At 35.1% G+C, this 12,087-nt stretch overlaps 1 protein-coding gene across 5 annotated transcripts in view; it reads left to right on the forward strand.

Annotated features, from left to right (window-relative positions):
• The first annotated feature begins 1,408 nt into the window (after positions 1 to 1,408).
• Positions 1,409 to 12,087, forward strand: part of phf21ab (PHD finger protein 21Ab) — a 30,929-nt gene continuing 20,250 nt past the window's right edge. For 2 of the 5 annotated variants that reach the window (XM_008412658.2, XM_008412657.2), the window contains exons 1-6: positions 1,411 to 1,908; positions 9,180 to 9,219; positions 9,964 to 10,015; positions 10,108 to 10,197; positions 10,281 to 10,313; positions 10,418 to 10,483. In XM_008412658.2, the coding sequence (XP_008410880.1) occupies positions 9,974 to 10,015; positions 10,108 to 10,197; positions 10,281 to 10,313; positions 10,418 to 10,483 (231 nt within the window). In that variant the 5' untranslated portion in view covers positions 1,411 to 1,908; positions 9,180 to 9,219; positions 9,964 to 9,973. Of the gene's footprint in view, positions 1,909 to 9,179; positions 9,220 to 9,963; positions 10,016 to 10,107; positions 10,198 to 10,280; positions 10,314 to 10,417; positions 10,484 to 12,087 lie in introns of all 5 variants that reach the window. The other 3 variants (XM_008412661.2, XM_008412660.2, XM_017305323.1) reach the window with 2 other exon arrangements.

Raw genomic sequence — 12,087 nt, forward strand, 5'->3', positions numbered from 1 at the left:
GACAAAAAGGAGTAAAAAAATGACAGAAAAACAAACTAGATGACAAAATGCTCCAGATATGAAGTGGGAAGCAGCATCACTAGCTCCTATTCTATTACGTTTATGTGCAAAAGTTTGACAATATTCAACCTCTGTTGAAAAAAACTGACAATTTTACAATTACAGTGCTTCCATTAAATAAGAATCACAATTAAAATGACACGTCGATAAGTTTGTTTATGATAAGTGGTTAAAATACATGCCACGCTATCATTCTCCCACCAATTCCTGTCATCTTCTTGTTTTCAATTGGACATTAAAGGATTTAAAGGATTATTTTATTGCAATGTTTTTGAAAAAAAAAAAAAAGCTTAAATTTGTAGACACTATTAATTTTTAAAAGCAACAAAACTGTAAATACTTTCCAAAATAACTATATTCACCAATAAAACAAGAAGCTCAAACTGTTGTTAGACTGTTTCCAGTTCACCTTCTGGTAGCTCCAGTTGGTTGGACCTCTGTTGAACTAGGTCAGTGGTTTTAAAGGCCTGATATTTATATCCATTTTGTTTAATATTTTTTATTTAACTTAGACATTAAATGTCTTTTTATTTTGTAATTTTTGTATAATAAATTAGTCTAATTTTGCTGACCATGATTGTTTTTTAAAAGCAATAATACTGTAAATACTTTGTAAAAGAATTATATTCAACATGTCTGACTTGGTGCTACAATTGGCAAAAATATAACTGAGATTTTTAAAATAATATTCTAATCTATTAAATATGAATGTATGGATTTAAATTAGATTTGTTTTTGTAAAGCACTTTGAGATATGTTTGTGAATTACAAATGTTTGGGTTAAAATGCTGAACTAATGTATTAAAAACGGAGGCAAAGTGTTTGCAGAATGCCACATTGTTAAGAGCAATTAAAAAGAAAAAAAAATGCGAAAGTTAAATTTGTGTTTTACTACTTTCAGCAGAAAATTTACTAAAAAAAATCTAGAGTGTTTTCAGTTTTTCTTTTAGCAGTGTGACATTCTGCAAGCACATTGCTTGCAGTTTTTAATACATTATTCAAAGGTAGCTCAGCATTTTAACCTCAAAGGTACAGTGAAAAAAAATTTAAATAAAAACTAAAACTGATGTTAAAACTGTTTTCTGTTCTATTTTTGCTTTCTCATCCCTCCAGGTATGTGGTTCTTTGTGAAGCAGTTCTTCAGTTAAAAACACTGGAGCGGAGGGAAAAGGCCGAGCCACCTGTCTTCTTCTTCTGTTTTTGTAAAGTGCATCAACAGTCGCGAACAGCCGAACATGGAGGCTGGGAACGGACGGCCCGCCTGTGAGGAGGAGAACACAACAAGAACACAACTCCATCCTCGGCGTGTGTGTGTGTGTGTGTGCGAGAAAGACTTTCTCTCCGTAGAGTTTCACTGAGTTTACATCCGGGTTTTTTCCCTAGGCAATGGGAGTCGCAGCACCGCCGTTCCTTAGGCAAAGTGAAATAAATTCGCCGCACCGACACAAAAAGTAGTCCGCTCACCGAACAGCCTTTCTGTCCGGCTCGGTTTTATGATCGGCCCGTTTTAATGAACTTTGGCGCCGAACTAAGCCGGTATCAAACGCTTCGCGGCGGATTGGGGAGGTTTTTGTGGGCCGCGGTGTAGTTTTTGTGCCCCCTTCCTCCAGCTTGGCGGCGCAGGGATCTGTGTTGTGCTGAGGCTGAGCTGAATGAGATTGAAGAAGAGTTCTTCTTGTTTTGTAGCTTCAGTTTCTCTGTTTTTACTCGTTTATTTTACTCCAACAGCAGAACAAAGTGCAGTTCTGCGGGCAGGAGGCGGCCGGACTCCCGCTCAGCTGTGGCTCCACCGTGGATCGGCTGCGAGGAGGAAAATATTTAATTAATCTGGAGGAGGACTGCTGCTGAGTAAGTGGGCTTTTTTTAATTTCATAACTTTAATTCAGTCCTGTGTGGAAGTTCAGAAGGCTGAAGGATGAGTCTGATGCTCTGAGTAGGTGTGCGGGCAGGTGTGTGAGCGGCCGCAGGGTGTGTGTTCCGGCTGGCTGTGTGTGTTTAGCTGCGGACCGAGGTTCTGGAGTTCTGGAGGACAAGGGGCCGACAGAACTTAGAGCCACCGACAGACGGCGGCTCTCCGCCAGGGTTTGTTTCGAAAAGATGGCGTCCTTCAGGGTTGCTGCTCATCTTCTCCCTCGGTTTTTTCTCCGGGTCTCCAACGGAGGCTCCTCACGGCTCTTTGCGTGAAGTTATCCGCCTGCTGGCGCCGTTAGCCCGGGCAGCTAGCAGGATAGTTAGCGTTAGCGGCTAACGTTAACGGTGCTGAAGTTAGCCTCTGATTGATAGCTGTTTAGTAAAGGAGCATTCCGCTGTTTTGGGGGAAATCTGGACTAAAGTTAATCAGCTCTTGCTTAAAATTTACAATACCAAAATTAGTGAAACATGAGCTGAGTAATTCTAGATTATGTGTAACACATGATATGGTTTATGTAACTTACTCTGATTGTTTTGACACAAGTTAGGAGGACAATCTAATTCTCTTCTTGGCATCTAGACCGTCTTAAATAGGGTTGTGCCTGCGAACTTTGGACAAGTCAAACTTGTTCTGTAGTGTTATTGTCATTTCCTTAAACATTTCAATATGCAAAAGTTTGATTCTATTTATAATCCATTTTTAGTCTACTTAAGTTGGGGTTCTGCCTGAAACTTGCTCTACTTAAACAATTTAAAAGTGATTTAAGTGGTCCAGACCGGGTAAATATTCTTTAAGAAATCAGTTTGTGATTTGTAAAACGGTTTACTCTGTTTGCGAAAACAAAAAAAAAAATTAAATACAAAGATTTTTATTTTAAAATATATGTTCCTAAGCTGCTTTTAAAAAAAAAATTGGATTATTAAAACAAACTAATAAAAGTTTATATGTAGTCAATTTACAGATGGTCTTTATTTATTTTGGCTTAAATGCTTTGAAATGACTCTTCATTGAACTTTAACAAATAAAACAAGTTTATTTGATCTCAAACTGTGTTTTTAAAGCTGTTTAAGCATTTAGAATAATAATTGTCTTTTTTGGTCAGCCTGAGTTTGAGTTTTAGAATCGATCTTGATATAACAAAGTCCAGATGACAAAACAGTGACATTTATAATTTTCTTTAACTTTAACAAAAAATTATATAAAAGTTTCTTCCCATATGTTAAAGTATTAATTAACGATGCAGAATAATTAATTCCAGGTTTGAACTGAGTAACTGTTTTAGATTTTTACTTCGCACTAATCTTAAGGTAGTTCAGTATTTCAAATACAGCGGAATGCTCCTTTACTGACATCTGTGAATCAGACACCAACTTCAGGCCGCATCCACTTGTTCTCGGTGAACGGTCGGAGCTTTCACACCGACAAAAAAAAAAAAAAAAAAAAAAAAAGCGACAAAACAACGAAGATCCTGCTGAAATGTCCCCCGGTATCCCTCTGCTGGGAATCTGCCAGGCAGCTCGGAGGGTTTGTTGAGGCCGGCCGCGGTCGGTTAGCAGCGGTTTAATGGCTGGTTTCCCCCTGAATCGAAAGAAAAGCGGAGTTTGTAGAGCTGCTCGCAGGATCAACCCTCCATCTTAGCCTCACTTCTTGGTGTTTTCGGGCCTCTGCTGCTGCTGCGGCGGCATGCGGCTTCATGGAAGTTTATATCCCAACAACTTTCCGACCCAATCAGCTTAATTACACCACATCCCGTCCGGGACGCCGAACCTGGTGCTTTCACTTTTATTCCCTCGTCACTGGGAATACTGGGGTGTAATGTGGAGCTGCTGGCGTTTCCAGCAGCTGTTGGGATTTAATTTCTTAGCTCATGAAGCATCATTGCGGGTTTACAATAACAATAAAGACCAACCTTTTCCTGCGTTTATAAAGAAAAGTGATTATTTTTTATTCTAATCTACTTTTGTTATTGTTTCCCAATATATTCCAGTGGGAATACTGGACTTTTTCCCATTTTCTCTGTGAGGACTCCCTGGTAGTTTGTTGTATTTTAGTAGTTAAAATAGTTTTATTTATTTAGATTTAACTAGGGAATGTAATCTGCTTTAGAGTACTAATGTGTACAAACTATTTAGACTTACTCTGACAGCAGAAATATTTAAATATTCAGTGTAAACTTAATATATATTCTACTTTAACTCCCTTTTTTCTTTTTTTTAGCTTATAACTAAATAGAAACTGAAGTATTTTGGGATACTTTCATTGTTTTCCAGAACATCTAACAGAAAATACTAAATTTATTCTGTTTTTTTCTGCATGTTTAAAGCATATTTATGTTTGAAAATATTACAAACCTCAGTAGTTTGTTATATTTTATTAGTTTTTAAGCCTTATTTAAGTTATTTTAACTTTTCAATCAAGCTCTAGATGTGAAAAAAATCTAAATACTGTAAGAAAGTCAAATAAATATTTGGTAAAATCCTCCTGGTTTGAGTTTCAGCTGCGTTAAATCTAAATACTCGACTGTTTTCCAAGAAAAATTTTTTTTAAAAGGTACTTTGTTCCTTTTATTTGCCTTTAAAGTACTACTGCATACATTTTATTAAATTATACTTGGAAAAACAGAAGTACTAAAGTATGTTTCTATTTTAAAAAGCTGTACTTGTACTTTCCTGCACTTCAAAGTAAATATATTTATTCAGACCTTGAAACTGTGACTTTTACTATAGATTATATGAAAGTACCTCATTAAACCACTTTGAAAGTATTTTTATTCTGAGTTAATTTGTAATTTTTCCTCCAGAATATTTTGGTGAGAAAATTATAAAGTGTTTTTAAGAAACAAAGTACATTTTATTCTCTTTAAAGTACTACAGTGTATGTAGAGATTAGTTGTTATTGAGCAAAACTTGAGTATTTTTTTTAATTTTAAAAACAATAAACGGTACTTTTATTTACTTTCAGGGTAAACAAAAGCCCTTTTCAGATTGCACCGCATCTGGACTGAAATGAAGTATTTTTATCTGGCAGTACTTTATTATTTCAGTACATTTTACTCTGGATTTTTTTCTGGTTTCTCTTTGAGCACAAAACAGATTAAGATAAAAAAAATAATCAAAGTTTATTAGTTTGCTTTATTTTAATAGTTTTCAGTACTAATAAAAGTATCTTTCAGCTGTTTCAAACACAAATACAGTCAGTTTAATTCAGATTTATTTATATTTACAGTTTAATATTGAAATAGTTTTTATTTATAGTAAGTTTTATCAGAGTTTAAGTTGTTAAAGTCCAGTGATGTAAACAAATATTTGACAGTTTAAAGTGTCTAAACAAAGTACTTTAAAGTACTGCTGTGTTTTTAGAAAGTAGTTAATGGGACGCAGAACTTATTCAACATTTTCATTAAAAAAATAAAAACACTTTTACTTTGCTTCTCGTTAGAATAAATGATGTACTTGTGAAACTGAGGTATTTTCATCCTGCATTACTTTATTATTGCTTCCCAGTTTGTTTTACTGGGAATTCTGGTTTTTACGCTGGTTATTTCTGTGGACGGAAAGAAAATTCAGGATTAAAAAAATGAAGTATTTAGTGATTTATTTTTGCAGAGTACTACTAAAGTACACAGCGATACACAGTTATCTGAATACTTTTGTTTCTTTTAACAGTTATGTTCCAGTTTGTGAAACTAAAGCCGGCAGGTTGTATAAAACTGACAGTATTGCAGTTAAAAGTAAATGTACTACTTTGTACTTCATGTATTGAGCAGTTTGATCATCTTGGTTTCATTTTGTTTTTATTTCTCTGTAGTTCATTTTACAGGAAATGTTGAAAGTACTTCAATCTGGCTGATCTGAGTCGGGTTTAAAAGTTCTGATAAAAGTATTACTGGAGGATTTTCTGCTGCTTTAACAATAAAACCACATCCTGCCTACTTTATTTAAATACTTCAGAGCTCAACAGTATACACTGCACAACTTTAAAATGCTTTTTTATGTTCATTAACAGGTTTTAGAAAGTACCTTCTAGTACTATAGTATATTACAGTAGTTTCTAACTGGAAAAAGAAGCTTAAATCACTTTTTTTTCAAAAGTATTTTCAACAGATTCTCACAAAGCTTCAGGTGTTTTTATCTAATTAAAATAGTTCAGATTGAGAAATAAATGCCTCTGTGTTGTTATAAAGTATTTTTAAAGTACTGCTGTCAGGTGATGTACTTTCTATTAACAGAGGTTGATATTCAAATACTGAAGTGACAAAGTTTCTGCGTATTTTTACTTCCCTCCTGCTTGGTTTTACGTTTCACATGCAAATGTTCTAACAGAGTTCTGACGCTGATTGTTTTAATGTCACAGGTGGGGATGTTTTAGGTTTCAGGACGGGAAAGTTCAGTGGAAAAAGTGAAGTACTTTCAATACTTTGGGAGTGAAAGTATGACAGTTTCCCACATCTGGAGCAACTTGTTGGACTTTCACCCCGTTTTAATACTTGTACTAGACCTCGGCAAGAATAAAGTGCTGCAGAAAGTTTTCTGGTAAAAACTTCCTGGTTCTGGAAGAACTTTAAGGTTTTAGTATCAGAACCACTAAAGTTTAGTTCAGTCTGAAAGTTTCACTCTTATTTGTGACGCAACTAAACAAAACTTTATCACTTCAAAAATGTTTGAAGTTTAACAATGAAAAAAAAAGTATTATTTCAAAGTATTAAAGCACTTTTATGTCAAGTAATATTCAGTTTAGTGATTTGTTTGCTTTTGATTTAGAGTAATTATTATTTTTTCATTCTTGTGAGGAACTAACAGATGTTTATCTCTAAGTAAAATGTAAATATTTGACTGTTTTCACCAGAATTAAAACTTTAAAGAACAAGAAGTGTTTTATTTCTTTACAACAGTGTTTAAAAATCCAGTTTATTTTATTCTTAAAGCACAATAAAAAAAACAAAACCGAGACAATAATAATGATAAAAACATTAAAAGAATAATATGATGCACTAAAAAAAACCGACATGGCTGTAAAAGCAGCTAGAAAGTACTTTTCACTTTCATAAGTACTGCTGTGTCTGTATTAGTTGTACTTTTGGTATTTAAAACAATAAACTGATTTGACTTGACCGTTTCAGAACCAGAACCGACTTTATTCGCACATTTCTGCACAGAAACAAATACCACTATGAGGAAAATGAAAGTACATATTTTTAAAAGTACACGCAGCATTTTTACAAAAGAGGAAGACGAGGCTGAATTAGTCCAAACATGCAACGTGTTGATCTAAATGATTTGTGTCCAGGATGTGTGGGGTCTGCAGAGATTGTATTTCTAGCTGGAAGTAAAGAAAAAATTCACTAGAATATACATTTGATTCACAGGTTTAAAATTCTTTTTACTATTTTTTTTTCTTTTCTAACCAAATCTAAATAATAAAAAGTTGTAGAGTAAATAAACTTTTAAATCAAAATGTACGTACAAAAACGTCAGATGCAGCACAAAGTAATCAGTTTCCTTCTGTTGTCATGGTAACTAGGACCACATCTACTCATTGACTTAAACTTTAAAAACACATCTTTTTTTCTTTTTTTTAAACTCAACTAAAAACAGGAACGTTTTTAAAAAAATGTAACAACTGAGAATAAATGTAATTTATTTTTTCCAGTTTTCTTTAATAAAGTCCAGAATGATAATCAAACTGGACGCTTTTAGGAAGGAAAACATAAGAAAAACAAATACACATTTGGGATGTACAATGCTGTTCCCACAATAAAATCTAATTAATTAAAATAGTTCATACTTAGTTTATTGTTCAGCAGGTTAAAAAAAAAGAATCAACATTTTTTGTTACTTTAGTTTTAAAAAAAATAATATTTTTAAAAGTTTGGACACGCCTTTTTCTAGAGGGACTCTGCTGCAACGTAAAGTCTATAAAACAATAAAAAAGTTTTGAAGTGATGTAAGGATAGAAAACATAACTGGATTGAGCTCCTGTTGCTCTGATGTTGGTTTAATCTGCCAGATTAGATTATGAGTTCAACATGTTGGAATCTTAGTAGTTGGATTTGGTAATCTGTAGATTCTGAGATTAAACGCCTCGCATGTTGATGTGTTTGGAGAAAATGGGAAAAAGTAACGTCTTTCCTAAAGGTTGAAGCTGCTTGAATGAGAAACAAACTGAAAAATTATCAAGTTTTAAAAAAAGATCTTTTTTTTTTTTAAGAATCGTTTTAGCAGATTTGAACCAGCAACCGACTCAGCAGCTCCTGGTTACTTTTAGATAAACTTTATTTTTATTATTATTTGCTTAATTATTTAAATGTTTTATGATTTAATGTTTATTTTTTTAAATTGTTTATGAAGTTTTTTCTATTCTTTCTAAAGAAAATCTTGATGTTGAGAGGAATATTTATTATTGATAAACAGTTTAAAGCGGTTTTATGTTTCTGCTGTGTTGCACTTTCTCTGAAGCGACCCTGCAGCATTTCTCTGGTTGGAAAATGTTTGTACAAATAGTTATTTTCAGCTACATGAGGCTTAAAATAAAAACCGAGTCAGATTTATCGGCATTTAAATGAAAAAAAGAAGTCGCAGAGTTCAAACGGGTAATTAAGTCTGAGCTGATTTTTATTTCTTTACTTGTTTTAACTCTAACTTTGCCTTTAAGTGGAATTTTTCTGAGTTTTTAGCCTTTTGTTTCTGTGATTAAGTGTTTTTTTTTCTCTCTTTCTGCGACTGTTTAATAAAAATAAACGGGTTTGTTTAGGTTTGACTTCCAGCTGTAAATCTGTCAGATTTTCTCCAGAATAATTTATTTTCCCGCTGATGGATGAGTTTCGTTTCAGACCCTCAGAGGATTCTGACGTTTTTGTTTTTCTGTAAATGAAACTCATTTGATCTAACCTGTAAGCAGCCAGCAGGGGGCGCTGTGTAAAATAATTATTAGACCATTAGATGAAACGGGAAGATTTCTAGTTAAATATGATGAAATTTTAACCCGATTATGAGTTATAACTGATTAATTTCATGTTTGTAGTAATAATTAAGGTTATTGAAACATTAATATCTTTGGATTAGTTTCAAACACACAGAGCCTGATGTCTTTTTTGTGATTTTTTTAAAGACATTTCTTTATTCTCTTTTAATGGAAAACTGTTGATTTGTTGTCCTTTTTAAAAGTATGGGCTGATTTTGTGACGGAGTGCGTTTGTTGTGTTTTCCAGGGCAGCACAGAGGGGTGGAGTCCAGTCCCACAGCCAGGCGGTGAGTCCTGTTTAATAACAACAACAATGCTTAAAGTCTTAATTCAAATACTGTGCATCTTTATTTGTTTGTTTAGTTCTTTCAACTATAACCTTTAGATGAACGTTTCATCATTCTGCCAAAAAAAGCTCCTAAACTCAAAGGAAAGTAAATAAACTGGATATTTTGGTTGTTTATTACCAGGAAAATCTCAAATGTAACATATTTTAGCTCCAATAGAAACAAATGTAAAGCACTACAGATGATGTATCTGAATGGGAAATTATCCCTGCTGTCTTTTAAAAACAGGACTTTCAGAGTTTTATGTTTTATATTTGTTACTTTGTCTTCCACTGAAACGGAGAGAAAAATCAGCCAAAAACAAAAGATGTTCAGAAAGCGTGTAGATCTGCTGATGTAAATGAAAACCTGCAGCATCAGGACCTAAAAACGGTTTCAGATGATGTCAGCAGGGTGTGGTCTCTGTGGTGCGTTCGAGTGCTGTGGGTTTTCTCTGCCTCTGACATGAGGAGCCACAGTTCTAATGATGCTTTTCACTTTCTTTTCTAAAAAAGAGCTTACAGACAACTGAAGACTTTTATCATCCAGTTTTTGGTAAAAAGAGAAAAACTGTAAATAATTCAAATGGAAATTATTGATATTGTTTTAATTTATCATTTTATTTCAGCAGTACTTTAAATCGATTTATTCCTAATAAGTCCAGAATCGGTTCCAGAGTTTAACGCTTTTCCTTTCTGCTTTCAGCGGCACTTTAATGCTTCAGTTGGATGGTTTTCCTACTGGAGAAGGTGTTCAGGTAAAAACGCCGCGCCTCTTTGAATGCACCGCTCAGACAGGAAGCTGTCATCGGCAGACAGGAAGTGGTAACCGGGCAGGTTTGTGTTCCAGGCTGATCGATCGGCTGGCAGACTGACTGGATCCATGATGGAACTACAGACGCTACAGGAGGCTCTGAAGGTGGAGATCCAGATCCATCAGGTGAGTCTCCGGGTCCAACACCCGCAGGATGCTGCTGCCACCACCAGGTGTCGCTGTGACCCCTTATTTTTCTCCTTCTGCAGAAACTGGTGGCTCAGATGAAGCAGGACCCGCAGGTAAAACCCAGCAGGTGTCTGTGTGGGTCCAGTCCGGTCCGGGATCCGATCCGGTCCGGTTTGGTTCGGTTCTGCTCAGCCTGACCCACTTTGTTTTGTTTCAGAACGCAGATCTGAAGAAGCAGCTCCACGAACTCCAGGCAAAGATCACAGCACTCAGCGAGAAGCAGGTGAGTCCACAGGTAGACCAGCTCACCTGGAGGTCAGGGGTCACGGCGACTCAACCTGCTGGTTACCTGGGCAATACGGATCGGTTCTACTGCTGCCTGGACCGGTTGTGCTTATACAGATATTTGTACCCTTCTTTTTTTCTATCAATCCTTCCTTTCTTTCTCTGAATCCTTCCTTCATTCCTTTTTTCCAACCTTCTTTCCTTTCTTGTTTGCATCCTTCCTTCCTTTTACATATCCTACCTTTTTTTCTTCATTGCATCTTTCATCCTTCCTTCATTGTGTCCATCCTCCCTTTCTTCTTTGTATCATTCCTTTCTTCCCTCCTTGATTTCTTCCTTCCTTTGATTACTTCCTTCTTTTCGTTTTTCCTTTCTACTTCCTTGCTTCCTTTCCTCTCCTCCTTCCTTGTCGATACCAGTGATCTGGTAACTTTAACTGAGTTAAACTCGGTGACCGGATGATGTTGATCTTCATAACATACTGAGACGTTGGGACCTCCTCTGAGTTCTGCTGACCCCTGTGACCTTTATGACCTCTCCGTGGACGTCTAGTTTGGCCTCAGGACAAACCGGGGACTCTTGACCCGTTCTGATGCGTCACTTGGAGCTGATGATCTCGATGTTCTCCTGGTTTCATTCTGCAGACGGGAACCTCAGACTTTTATTCTGAAAATAATCAGGAAGTCTAAAGCCTGATTTTCTCAGTTTTAAAGGAGAAATTCATATTGTTTGGGTTTTTTATTAAGTGATTTTTAATTTTAGTCTTTTTCTCTCTTTCTGGCTGATATTTCTGTTTATCTGCAGGTTAACAGATTTTCTATGCTTTTTGTTTTGCTTAATTATTATGTTAATGCTGTTTTTGTATTTCTTTTAATCCTCTTTATGGCTGATTGTGGCTTTGCCGTAATTTTTTTGCAGTTTCTTTTTGTTCTTGGGTATCTGTTTCTTTATGATAATGTGAGTAATAATGTAAATGAGCTGCAGGAGTTGTCGTTTCAGATTGATTTTTCTTTAAAAACTGGAGGTTTTTTTTAGTTGAGCTTCAGGATCTTCTGAAGACTTGATGCTGAAGCGTCTTTGTTGTTGGTTGCAGATCTATTTTTATCGTCTTTCTGAGCGTTTCTATTTCTGTCCGCTCCCTGCAGGTTGGATTTTTTTATTTGTTCTGCTGTGATGAGTGTGGACTCTGAGGTGAAACGCACAGATCAGACGTTTCCCATCATGCAGGATGGAGACGCTGGATTGTGAAAAGATGCTTTAATCTGAAGTTTTATTTCATATCTGTGGGTCAAACTTCCTATTCGTCTTAATTATGCTTCTCTAATGAAGCTGAAACCTCAGTAGGGTTTGGACAGGTACTGGAAATCCTTGAAAATCTTTTAATTTTAATTAGTTTAAGGTTTGGAAGGTGCTTGATATTCAAACTGTACAATTTTGCAATAAAGTGCAATGTAACGTTTGATTAAATGTTATGTACAGTTGAAACTAGATATTTAAATATAATTAAAAGACACATGTACATTTTCTCATATTTAATCTGAAGTTAAAACAGACTAAATATTTCTTGTTTTAGGTCAGTTAGAATTACTAAAATTATTTGTA

This window comes from Poecilia reticulata, linkage group LG6, assembly GCF_000633615.1.
Source record: "Poecilia reticulata strain Guanapo linkage group LG6, Guppy_female_1.0+MT, whole genome shotgun sequence".
In the NCBI taxonomy this organism is placed as follows: domain Eukaryota; kingdom Metazoa; phylum Chordata; class Actinopteri; order Cyprinodontiformes; family Poeciliidae; genus Poecilia; species Poecilia reticulata.